General features: G+C 42.3%; 2 protein-coding genes across 2 annotated transcripts in view; one reads left to right on the plus strand and one right to left on the minus strand.

The window, feature by feature from the left end:
- katnb1 (katanin p80 (WD repeat containing) subunit B 1) overlaps window positions 1–8,341 on the minus strand; it is an 18,105-nt gene extending 9,764 nt beyond the window's left edge. The window contains exons 1-12 of the mRNA XM_054619516.1: window positions 8,255–8,341; window positions 5,800–5,953; window positions 4,889–5,019; window positions 4,664–4,781; window positions 4,469–4,569; window positions 4,195–4,236; window positions 4,017–4,100; window positions 2,656–2,771; window positions 2,163–2,234; window positions 1,934–2,084; window positions 1,348–1,538; window positions 82–230 (exon numbers count right to left, since the gene is read on the minus strand). Of these exons, the coding sequence (XP_054475491.1) occupies window positions 82–230; window positions 1,348–1,538; window positions 1,934–2,084; window positions 2,163–2,234; window positions 2,656–2,771; window positions 4,017–4,100; window positions 4,195–4,236; window positions 4,469–4,569; window positions 4,664–4,781; window positions 4,889–5,019; window positions 5,800–5,848 (1,204 nt within the window). The 5' untranslated portion in view covers window positions 5,849–5,953; window positions 8,255–8,341. The remainder of the gene's footprint in view (window positions 1–81; window positions 231–1,347; window positions 1,539–1,933; window positions 2,085–2,162; window positions 2,235–2,655; window positions 2,772–4,016; window positions 4,101–4,194; window positions 4,237–4,468; window positions 4,570–4,663; window positions 4,782–4,888; window positions 5,020–5,799; window positions 5,954–8,254) is intronic.
- A 1,102-nt stretch (window positions 8,342–9,443) lies between these two features.
- Window positions 9,444–13,498, plus strand: cog8 (component of oligomeric golgi complex 8). The gene is made up of 5 exons (XM_054619528.1): window positions 9,444–9,980; window positions 10,912–11,119; window positions 11,373–12,197; window positions 12,276–12,444; window positions 12,940–13,498. Exons 1-5 carry the CDS (start codon window positions 9,550–9,552, stop codon window positions 13,212–13,214), a joined length of 1,908 nt encoding a protein of 635 aa, XP_054475503.1. The 5' UTR covers window positions 9,444–9,549; the 3' UTR covers window positions 13,215–13,498.
- The last annotated feature ends 3 nt before the right edge of the window (window positions 13,499–13,501 follow it).

Below are 13,501 nucleotides of genomic sequence, written 5' to 3' on the forward strand. Positions count from 1 at the left end.
AAGAGGTGTGAAGGTGTGAAGGTGTGAAGATGAAGGTGTGAAGGTGTGAAGATGAAGGTGTGAAGATGAGAGTCGACCTACAGATGGCGTTCTTCGGCTGGAAGATCTCTTTGAAGTCTTCTGCGTTGTGGATTTCAGCTGATGACACTTTCTCGTCCCCCTCGTCCTCACTGGGGCTCCGCCTCTCACCTTCGGGGCTCCGCCTATCAGCGTCTGAACTCTGCTTCACCCTGATGACATCACAACATGTGACAAGTGAAACGTTAGTTAAACAAAGTATCTGATGCAGGAGGAGAAGGTCTGGTTCTGCTCCAAGCAGAGGACCATACAAGGTCTACAAGGATCCACAGAGTTTCCTACGCTTCCTTAGAGGCTCCCGATGAAAGCATGACAGAAAGAAGTCACACAGAAGGCTTGGTGGGCCAACTCTGTTCCTCTTAACAGCAACCAATCCCCTGAAGGCAACCAGGAAAGGCCCAAAGATCCTTCTAACGAGCCAGAAACAGGACACCTTAATCTGACCTACTAACCTTTGCCGGTTTTGGTCTCCTTCACTGAAGACTGCTTCCATTATGGAGCTCACAGCCCCGTGGGAAGGAACAGTCCAGGAGACCTATGAGACCTATAAGACCTATGAGACCTATGAGGCCTATGAGACCTATGAGGCCTATGAGACCTATGAGGCCTATGAGGCCTATGAGGCCTATGAGGCCTATGAGGCCTATGAGACCTATGAGACCTATGAGGCCTATGAGACCTATGAGACCTATGAGGCCTATGAGACCTATGAGGCCTATGAGACCTATGAGACCTATGAGGCCTATGAGGCCTATGAGACCTATGAGACCTATGAGGCCTATGAGACCTATGAGGCCTATGAGCATAAGAAGCTACGCTACATAGAGCTGGCAGCAGAAGCAAAACAGCAGTGCTGGAATACTAAACCAAGTATTTCCAGTAGAAGAGGGAAGTGTTGGGATGATTCATGACTTCTTCTACCATGAGAAGTGTTGGAGATCCATGAGACTCCTGAAGGAGTTGGAGATCCATGAGACTCCTGAAAGAGTTGGAGATCCATGAGACTCCTGAAGGAGTTGGAGATCCATGCAAATGTTAAGCAGCAGACCATCAAATGAATCTCAGAGGCGGCTGAAAGAAGCCGCAGAATATGACTCAAGCAAAGGACTCTTGCTGGACTCCAAGAACATCAACATAAAACCATATGTACCAGAAAAAAACTATAGTTTTGGTATTTAAAGATCACAAGATGCTAGTACTAGTAGTATTAGTTGTTGTTAGTCTTTGCAGGTATTCTCCAGATGGTGTGAAGCTTCGGAGCCTCCGTACCTCTGTGAGCTGCAGGTGGTTGTGGGTCTCTCGTAGTTCCTGCGCAGGGCGGATCCTTTGGGGTCTCTGGGCTCTGTGAGCGGCTGGTTGTCCTGGATGATTCCCTGGATCACAGAGCCGCCGCTCTTCTTCACCCGCTTCAGATCAACCACGTAGGACGAGACACTGGAGAGCTGGTGAGACACGCCGATCTGTGGAGCAGAGGGGTTCTCAGGATGTGAAGATTATAATAATAATAATAATAATAATAATAATAATGATAATGATAATAGTAATAATTATAATGATTATAGTAATAATAATGACAATAATAATGATTATAATAATAACAATAATAACAACGATAATAATGATAATAACAATAATAATGATAATAATAATAATAACAACAACAACAACAACAACAACAACAACAACAATAATAATGATAATATTAATGATAATAATAATAATGATAATGATAATAACAATAATAATAATGATAACAATAATAATAACAATAATAATAAAAATAACAATCATAATAATAATGATAATAACAATAAAAATTATAATAACAACAACAACAACAACAACAGCTACACACCAGCTGCTGGTTGCAGACCGCCAGGTCGGAGACCTTCCCCCAGCCCACCGGTACCACGTCGAAGCAGCGGTCGGGCTCCCAGCCAAAGATCCGCAGAGAGTCGGTGGCCCCGCTGTACAGACAGGAGCCGTCCGAGCTGAAGAACACAGACCTGAACACACAGGGGTCAGAGGTCACCTTCCTGTAACATGTTGTCCCGCCTGCTACACTCTGTGGTTAGAAAGCTCACCTGACGGGAGTCGTGTCTCCCTCCAACGAGCCGATCATCGTAAACTTCTCCAGATCCCACAGCTTGATGGTCCTGCAGACAAAACCAGACAACACACTCAACATCCAGCAGAGATCAAAGAAAACCTCACCATCACTGAGGAGGAGAAAGGACATCATTTATGAGCTCTGTCTCCTCTAATAACATCAGAGGGCTAAATAATGAAAGACAATAAAGAGTATGAACATGAGACAAAGAAAAGAGAAGCCAGCTGTCTGACTTAGACACACAGCTGAAAGAGAAAAGTTGAGAACCAGAATCCTTTGAGTGAATGGTATCTATAGAATACGTCCAAAGCTCTTTATGAAGGAGAACTGAACTTAGAGTGAAACTTCTCTCTGCTCTCTTCAGGCCAGCAGCCTCCATGAACATGAACAGGAATGTTTACCTCTAACCTATCAATATAAAGTCAAACTAAACTGATGTTGATCTTTTTTAATCTGTTTTGCTGTACCTGTCGGAGCTGCCTGAGGCCAGCAGGTACTCGTTGGGGTGGAACTGGATGATGTTGACGGCTGCAGTGTGAGAGTTAAACTCTGTGATCATCTTCCCCTGAGTCAGGTCCCACAGCTGGAGGAGACAGGATCAGACCGTCAACAAACGTATCAATAGTAATGAATAATAACAAATAACGAGGAAAAATAAAGAATAAAAATGGATAGTAAAGAATAATAACGAATAATAACGAATAATAATGGATAATAAGGAATAATAATGGATAACAAGGAATAATAAAGAATAATAATGAATAATAATGAATAATAATGGAAAATAAAGAATAATAAGGAATAATAAGGAATAATAAGGAATAATAATGGATAATAAGGAATGATAAAGAATAAAAATGAATAATAATGAATAATAATGAATAATAACGAATAATAATGGATAATAATGAATAATACGGAATAATAATGGATAATAAGGAATAATGAAGAATAATAATGAATAATGAATAATAACGAATACAAGGAATAATAAAGAATAATGTATAATAAAGAATAATAAGGAATAATAATGGATAATAAGGAATAATAATGGATAATAAGGAATATTAATGAATACTAATTCATAATAACAAATAATAATGGATAATAATGAATAATAATGAATAATAACGAATAATAATGAATAATAACGAATAATAATGAATCATAAATAATAATGAATAATAAATAATAACAAATAATAACGAATAATAATGGATAATAATGATAATGAATAATAATGAATAATAATGAATAATAATGAATAATAACGAATATTAATGAATAATAACGAATAATAATGAAAAATAATGAATAATAATGAATAATAAAGAATAATAATGAATATTAATGAATAATAACAAATAATTATTAATAATAACGAATAATAATGGTTAGAAAACCTCCAGATTCACCGTTTGGGATCTGATATTTTAATGTTGTAGAAACACAAGCAGCCGATCAAACAGTTAGTTTAAATCAGGAACTATCTGATCAGAGGCCGAGGCTGCTTCTTCACCTGGCTGCTTCAGGTAAAACACACTCAGGTGTTACATCGGTTCATTAGTACTGGTTCAAAGGAACCCTGGTGAGGACCAATCAGAACCCAGACCTCTTTAGAATGGGGTCCTCGGTCTGCCTCCTAGTGGACTCTGATGGGGTTTGTTTGTGATAACGAACCAACCACAGGACTTTATGATGTGATGTTAGCACGAAGCTACACGACCGATAAATCTTCATGTTGAAAGTGAAATGAGTTCAGGAAGTGATCGGTGCAGGTGTGGTTCTCCAGACTCTAACAGGTGTGATGTGGTTCTTCAGTTAGTACCTTGACCGTGGAGTCGTCACTGGCTGAAGCCAACCACTTCCCATCAGGACTGAAGGCCAGACTCCTCACCGCCTGAGTGTGACCCTGAAACACAACCAGGACTTTAACGATCGAACATATTATGAAAATACATATTTTAAAATGTGATTAACTTTATTTAAACACACACAGTTCTCACCTTGTACCTGAACACATATCCTTTCCTCCGCACGTCCCACAGCTGACAGAACCGGACGAGTCCACAAGTTCAGATGAGGAGAAAGAGTTCATTAGTACAAACTCACATTCTCAGTTACACACACACACACACACACACACACACACACACACACACACACACACACACACACACACACACACACACACACACACACACACACACACACACACACACACACACACACACACACACACACACACACACACACACACACACACACACACACACACACCTTGATGTTGGTGTCCATGGAGCTGGAGGCGAGGAAGTCTCCAAACGGGTGGAAGGCCAGACTGGTGATGTTGGCTTTGTGTCCCATCAAAGTTCTTAGAACTGGAGGAGACATGAACAAACGTTCTCAGCTGGAATAAAAGGACTAGAAAAGAAACCCTGAAACAAACAAACACGAGAACAAACTGGGTCTCACTCTTAGCAGCCTCCAGGTCCCAGACCCGTATAGATCCAGACTGAGAACCAGCGACCACCTGCTCCTCCGACATGTTGAACTGGACACACTCCACCGGGTTCTTGTGACCCGTCAGACTCTGGGAGGAAACAGAACACTAAGTGAGAGGTTCTGTGGGGTTTCATATCACAGTAAACCTCCAGCTCTGTCCAGATGTGAGCTGCTCTGTCCAGATGTGAGACTCACCATGATGCAGTTGGCCTTGCTGACGGCCCAGATGTTGACCCTGCAGTCCTCCCCTCCTGTGGCCAGCAGGCGGCCGGAGCTTTTCCCCAGAGCCAAACAGGAAACGGTGCTGGAGTGAGCCTCGAACTCCTCTGTACAACAACACAGGAGGGACAAACTTAGTGATGTCACTCATCAGAGCGCTGGTCCACGGCAACGTGGTTCTGAAGTGAAGCAGAGGAGCTCCTCAGTGTCTCAGTGTGAGACCAGAGTCAAAGCTCTGCTGCCAACAGGAGACATGAAGAACATGAAGAACAGAACAGCTTCGACACGTTCCACTGGACGGACGGACGGACGGACGCACGCGTATATATTATCAAATACCTCACAGTATATATTATCATATACCTCACAGTATATATTATCATATACCTCACAGTATATATTATCATATACCTCACAGTATATATTATTATCAGTATATATTATATACCTCACAGTATATATTATCATATACCTCACAGTATATATTATCATATACCTCACAGTATATATTATCATATACCTCACAGTATATATTATCAAATACCTCACAGTATATATTATCATATACCTCACAGTATATATTATCAAATACCTCACAGTATATATTATCATATACCTCACAGTATATATTATCATATACCTCACAGTATATATTATCATATACCTCACAGTATATATTATCATATACCTCACAGTATATATTATCAAATACCTCACAGTATATATTATCATATATCTCACAGTATTTATCACAGTATACCTCACAGTATATATTATCGTATACCTCACAGTATTTATCACAGTATTTATCACAGTATTTATCACAGTATAGTTTCCAGACGAGGATTGATGTCAGAGAGGAAATTCAACAAGAAGCTGAAACTCACGCAGTCTCCATGAGATCTTGGTGGTGTTGGCTGCAGCCATACTGGTCATACTGGTCTCACTGGGAGACTGGACACAGTGAAAGTGAACTGATGAAGGTCAGTCAGGATCAGTGAGTTCAGACATCAGCTTCTGTTTTCACTGATCTTCATCCACCTGAAGAGAAACAAAACCACAGAACAGGTCATGAGACACGTGATACTACATGAGAGGTACTACTACTACTACTACTACTACTACATGAGACTACTACTACTACTACTACTACTACTACTACTACATGAGAGGTACTACTACTACTACTACTACTACTACTACATGAGAGGTACTACTACTACTACTACTACTACATGAGAGGTACTACTACTACTACTACTACTACTACTACTACATGAGAGGTACTACTACTACTACTACTACTACTACTACTACATGAGAGGTACTACTACTACTACTACTACTACTACTACATGAGACTACTACTACTACTACTACTACTACATGAGAGGTACTACTACTACTACTACTACTACATGAGAGGTACTACTACTACGACATGAGAGGTACTACTACTACGACATGAGAGGTACTACTACATTACATTACAGTCATTTAGCAGACGCTTTTATCCAAAGCGACTTACAATCAGTAGTGTATTACATATACATGAGAGGTACTACTACATGAGAGGTACTACTACATGAGAGGTACTACTACATGAGAGGTACTACTACATGAGAGGTACTACTACATACATGAGGTACTACTACATGAGAGGGACTACTACATGAGGTACTACTACATGAGGTACTACTACATGAGGTACTACTACATGAGAGGTACTACTACATGAGAGGGACTACTACATGAGGTACTACTACATGAGAGGGACTACTACATGAGAGGTACTACTACATGAGGTACTACTACATGAGAGGTACTACTACATGAGAGGTACTACTACATGAGGTATTACTACATGAGAGGTACTACTACATGAGGTACTACTACATGAGAGGGACTACTACATGAGAGGTACTACTACATGAGGTACTACTACATGAGAGGTACTACTACATGAGAGGGACTACTACATACTACTACATGAGGTACTACTACATGAGGTACTACTACATGAGGTACTACTACATGAGAGGGACTACTACATGAGAGGTACTACTACATGAGGTATTACTACATGAGGTACTACTACATGAGAGGTACTACTACATGAGGTACTACTACATGAGAGGTACTACTACATGAGGTACTACTACATGAGAGGGACTACTACATGAGAGGTACTACTACATGAGGTATTACTACATGAGGTACTACTACATGAGAGGGACTACTACATGAGAGGTACTACTACATGAGAGGGACTACTACATGAGGTACTACTACATGAGGTACTACTACATGAGAGGTACTACTACATGAGAGGGACTACTACATGAGAGGGACTACTACATGAGGTACTAATACATGAGAGGTACTAGTACATGAGACATACTAAACGAGACGTACTACATGTGACATACTACATATGTACTTTACTTTAAAAGACTATATTAACAGTCTGGTGTACAGTGTAGTAGAGGTACTTGTACTGTGACAGAGTATATTACAGTGTAGTAGAGGTACTTGTACTGTGACAGAGTATATTACAGTGTAGTAGAGGTACTTGTACTGTGAGAGTATATTACAGTGTGGTAGAGGTACTTGTACTGTGACAGAGTACATTACAGTGTAGTAGAGGTACTTGTACTGTGACAGAGTATATTACAGTGTAGTAGAGGTACTTGTACTGTGACAGAGTATATTACAGTGTAGTAGAGGTACTTGTACTGTGACAGAGTATATTACAGTGTAGTAGAGGTACTTGTACTGTGACAGAGTATATTACAGTGTAGTAGAGGTACTTGTACTGTGACAGAGTATATTACAGTGTAGTAGAGGTACTTGTACTGTGACAGAGTATATTACAGTGTAGTAGAGGTACTTGTACTGTGACAGAGTATATTACAGTGTGGTAGAGGTACTTGTACTGTGTACATTACTGTGACAGAGTACATTACAGTGTGGTAGAGGTACTTGTACTGTGACAGAGTACATTACAGTGTGGTAGAGGTACTTGTACTGTGACAGAGTACATTACAGTGTGGTAGAGGTACTTGTACTGTGACAGAGTACATTACAGTGTGGTAGAGGTACTTGTACTGTGACAGAGTATATTACAGTGTAGTAGAGGTACTTGTACTGTGACAGAGTACATTACAGTGTGGTAGAGGTACTTGTACTGTGACAGAGTATATTACAGTGTGGTAGAGGTACTTGTACTGTGACAGAGTATATTGCAGTGTGACGTCACGGGGTGAACCAGCTAGCTATGCTAGCGTTAGCTATGAGCTAGCTGGTTAGCAGTTAGCTCGTTGATGCTAAGCTAGCTGTTACCTGAGCGTAGACTCCGGTAGTCCTCCTCCGGTACCGGATCAGCTGCTGACGGGCTGCTGCTCCTCGCTGCAGCTTAGCAACCGGACGACAAGCCGGCCATCACTTCCGGTGACGTCAGAAATGTTTTTTAAAAACAACTTTATTGACAACAACAACAATTAACAATCATCTCCCATCAGAGAGGAACATGTTCCTCTCTGATGGGATATATATATATCTGATATATATATATATCTGATATATATATATATACTATATATATATATATATATATATATATATATATATATATATATATATATATATATATATATATATATATATATATATATATATATATATATAATATATATATATAGTATATATATATAGTATATATATATATATATATATATATATATATATAGTATATATATATATATATATATATATATATATATATATATATATATATATATATATATATATATATATATATATATATATATATATATATATATATATATATATATATATATATATATATATATATATATATATATATATATATATATATATATATATATATATATATATATATATATATATATATATATATATATATATATATATATATATATATATATATATATATATATATATATATATATATATATATATATATATATATATATATATATATATATATATATATATATATATATATATATATATATATATATATATATATATATATAGTATATATATATATAGTATATATATATAGTATATATATATATATATATATATATATATATATATATATATAGTATATATACTATATATATATATATATACTATACTATATATATACTATATATATATATATATATAGTATATATATATATATATATATAGTATATATATAGTATATATATATATATATATATATATATATATATATATATATATATATATATATATACTATATATATAGTATATATATATATATATATATATATATATATATATATATATATATATATATATATATATATATATATATATATATATATATATATAGTATATATATATATATACTATATATATATATATATATAGTTTTACTGTACTCCATTGGTCTGACACCTTTCGTTACGTCATCATAGTCACACTGCGCATGTGCCGGCTGGTGGCGGTCATGCGCATCTCTGCTGGTTGAACAACAATAACACCAACGAAGAAGAAGGAGCGCGAACCAGGAAGTGGTGTCAACAGAGTCCTGAAGAACCCGTCCTCACGTCAGCTGCTCCAACATGGCGGCCGTGGACGTGGAGGACGAGAGCATCCTGGCGTCCATCTTTAAGGACGTGTTCCCGGACAGCCTGAGGGACAGCAGCGGGAGGGACAGGGACAGTGGGAGAGACATCAGTGGGAGAGACATCAGAGACATCAGGGACAGAGACAGCAGTCTGAGGGACAGCAGGGACCTCCGGAGCGCGGACGTGGCGGGCTACCTGTCCTTGCTGAGCTCCTTCGGGCTGGAGAAGCTGGTCCGGGAGCCGGAGCGTCTGTGTGAGGAGCGGGCTGTGATCCTGCAGCAGACCCGGGAGCTGGCCTTCTGCAACTACCAGACCTTCATCCGGACCGCAGACTGCACCCGGGACACCTACCGGGACTTCAGCCGCGTGGAGGGCAGCGTGTCCCGCCTGCTGGACAAGCTGCCCGCCTTCAGGGAGCGATGCAGGTCTGTGGTCTGTGGGGGGGTAGTGGGAGTCCAGAGTCCAGAGTCCAGAGTCCCAGAGTCCCAGAGTCCCAGAGTCCAGAGTCCAGAGTCCCAAAGTCCAAGAGTCCCAAAGTCCCAGAGTCCCAAAGTCCAGAGTCCCAGAGTCCAGAGTCCAGAGTCCCTGAGTCCCTGAGTCCCAGAGTCCAGAGTCCCAAAGTCCAGAGTCCCAGAGTCCAGAGTCCCAGAGTCCCAAAGTCCAGAGTCCCAAAGTCCAGAGTCCCAAAGTCCAGAGTCCCAGAGTCCCAGAGTCCAGAGTCCCAAAGTCCCAGAGTCCAGAGTCCCTGAGTCCCTGAGTCCCAGAGTCCCAGAGTCCCTACCCCCTATCCCCTACCAAACAAAGTAAAACACAGAAAACAAAGTAAAACACCGTTTTGATGTTGTTTCACTGAAAACAGACGAAACGTTCTCATCTTAAAGAGAAACGGGTTCTAAAATAAGTCTGAAAACATGACAGAACCCAGACTCTATCTGATGAGTGTGTGTTGTGTTCAGGGGCTTCATGAAGGAGTCTGAACACACGAGTGTTGTGTTGTGTTCAGGGGCTTCATGAAGGAGTCTGAACACACGAGTGTTGTGTTGTGTTCAGGGGCTTCATGAAGGAGTCTGAACACACGAGTGTGTGTTGTGTTGTGTTCAGGGGCTTCATGAAGGAGTCTGAACACACAGTGTGTGTTGTGTTCAGGGGCTTCATGAAGGAGTCTGAACACACGAGTGTGTTGTGTTCAGGGGCTTCATGAAGGAGTCTGAACACACGAGTGTGTTGTGTTCAGGGGCTTCATGAAGGAGTGTGTGTTGTGTTCAGGGGCTTCATGAAGGAGTCTGAACACACAGTGTGTGTTGTGTTCAGGGGCTTCATGAAGGAGTCTGAACACACAGTGTGTGTTGTGTTCAGGGGCTTCATGAAGGAGGCGGAGCAGATCGGAGCCAGTCGCCGGATGAACAGCCTCACGTTGAACCGTCACACTGAGATCCTGGAGATCCTGGAGATCCCTCAGCTGATGGACACCTGCGTCCGTAACGGTTACTACGAGGAGGCTCTGGAGTTGGCGGCGTACGCCAAAAGGCTGGAGAAGAAGCACTCGTCCCTCCCCGTCATCCAGGTGAGCCCCGTTCAAACAGGTCACCTAAGAATCAGCTAGTCGGACTCAGTTTCAGCTCATCAGGTTCCTAGGTCAGTTCCTAGGTCAACTCATACTGTGAACTTACCTGGTCTGGTCCAGGCTAACTGCCGGGCTAACTAACTGCCGGGCTAACTGTCAGGCTAACTAACAGGCTAAGCCTAAATTGCTGTTTGTGAATAGCATGCTAAAGTATCTTGACTACTTAAACCTGACTTGGCGTGTCGTCCTGCAGGGGATCGTGCGTGAGGTGCGTCAGTCCGCCCAGCTGATGCTCAACCAGCTGCTGCAGCAGCTTCGCAGTAACTCTCAGCTGCCCGCCTGCCTGCGTGTGATTGGCTACCTGCGGAGGATGGACGTGTTCACAGAGGCGGAGCTTAGGGTGAAATTCCTGCAGGCTCGAGGCTCCTGGCTTCAGTCCATCCTCGCCGCCATCCCCGAGGACGACCCCTACTTCCACATCACCAAAACCATCGAGGCCTGCAGGGTCCACCTGTTCGATATCATCACGCAGTACAGAGCCATCTTCTCTGACGAGGACCCGCTGGCGCACCCCGCCGGCGGGCAGGCCCCGGTTAACGAGGCCGCCATCTTTCACGGCTGGGTGGTGCAGAAGGTGTCAGAGTTCCTGGAGACGTTAGAGAGGGACCTGCAGCGCGGCGTGGGAGGCCGCCTGGACTCCCTGCTGGGTCAGTGCATGTACTTCGGTCTGTCCTTCAGCCGGGTGGGGGCCGACTTCAGAGGACAGCTGGCGCCGATGTTCCAGCGAGTGGCGGTGGAGACGTTCCGCGGAGCTGTGCAGGAGGCGGTGGACAAGTTCAAGGAGGACATGAACGTGTACACCCTAATCACCCTGCCCTCGGTGCTGGGGGGGACCGTCCCCCACGCCGTCCCGGGCTCCCAGCCCGGAGCCCTGCAGCCACCCATGTCCCTGCTGGACTTCACGCCGCTGGCCTGCTTCCTCAACAACGTCCTGACGGCCTTCAACGACCTGCGGCTCTGCTGCCCGGTGGGACTAGCTCAGGAGGTGGCCACGTGTCTCCAGGATGCCCTGAAGACCGTAAGCTAACTACTTCCTGTCACGTGGACTGGCTCGTCTGCAGTGGGGTGTTGAGTTGTTGGTCTTGTCCCCCTTTAGGTGACCCATCAGATCCTGGTCTTCCACCGGGCCGAGGACTCGGCCTTCAGCAGCAGAGAGAAGCAGCTGTTCGTCCTCTTCTGCTCGTCCTACGCTGAAGATCTGCTTCCGTTCCTCAACCGCTGCCTGCAGATCCTGTTCCCTCCGGCTCAGCTCGCCCTCATCCTCGGTGAGGAGACGAGTCCTCCTCCTTCTCACTGTCCTCATTCACTAGACCAGAACCACTAGAACAAAACCACTAGACCAGAACCACTAGATCAGAGCCACGTCTCACTGGTCTTAAGCGTCCTCGAGTACCGGCCAGGAAACCTGCCAAGGGTTCATGAGATAAAAATGTTTTATCTGAATATTAAATGTATTCATTAAATACACATTTATACATATTAACATTAAACATGATTATGAAATACGAATATTAAATATGAATATTAAATATGGATATTACATCTGAATATTGAATATGGATATTAAACATGAATATTAAATATGGATATTAAACATGAGCCCCTGGTCCAGGGAGCGGCCTCTTTGAGCTTTGTATTCCTGCTCTAGTAAGAGTGTAGGTCCGTCTGCTACCACAGGATGAGAAACTAGTTCCCTCCTCTCATAGAGGGGTGATCACCCTTGGGGGGGGCGTGTCTGAACCTGGTCTTTGTCTCCGCAGGAGTTCCTCCCACTCAGCTGAACCGGTTCGGTGGTCTGGGCTGCATCGACGTGGCGGCCGTCCTCCAGCCTCTGGACTTCCTGCTCCCTCAGAGAGAGACGGAGATCCTCACGGACTCCCAGCTGAGCAGCCCGACCTTTGAGACCCAGATCCCAGAACCGGAAACCGAGCCGGACCTGACAGAGTCGGGTCAGGTCGGCCCGGAGTCCACCCGGTCCGGTCTCAGAGACTCTGAGTCCGAGGAGGCAGAAGAAGAGGACTTCTCTCTGGACTGACGGTCCTTTAACGTCTCATTTACAGCTGAAGGTGAGTCCAACAGAGAGACCACCAAACATCTGATGAAGACTCTGAGACGTTACCGTGGAAACGGACTGATGTTTCTGACACTTCAGGAACCATTGAGTAATCAATAATAAATATGAATCATCTCTTCAGCTTCACTCTGAATCAACAGAAAACATCTCTATTCAGTTTCCTGTTTCACATGTTTGATTTCTACAAATGTTCTTTTATGACATTAAACATCATCCGAGTCAAAAACGTGTCTTTATATTAAAACAAA

Source organism: Anoplopoma fimbria, chromosome 2 (assembly GCF_027596085.1).
Source record: "Anoplopoma fimbria isolate UVic2021 breed Golden Eagle Sablefish chromosome 2, Afim_UVic_2022, whole genome shotgun sequence".
Lineage (NCBI taxonomy): Eukaryota > Metazoa > Chordata > Actinopteri > Perciformes > Anoplopomatidae > Anoplopoma > Anoplopoma fimbria.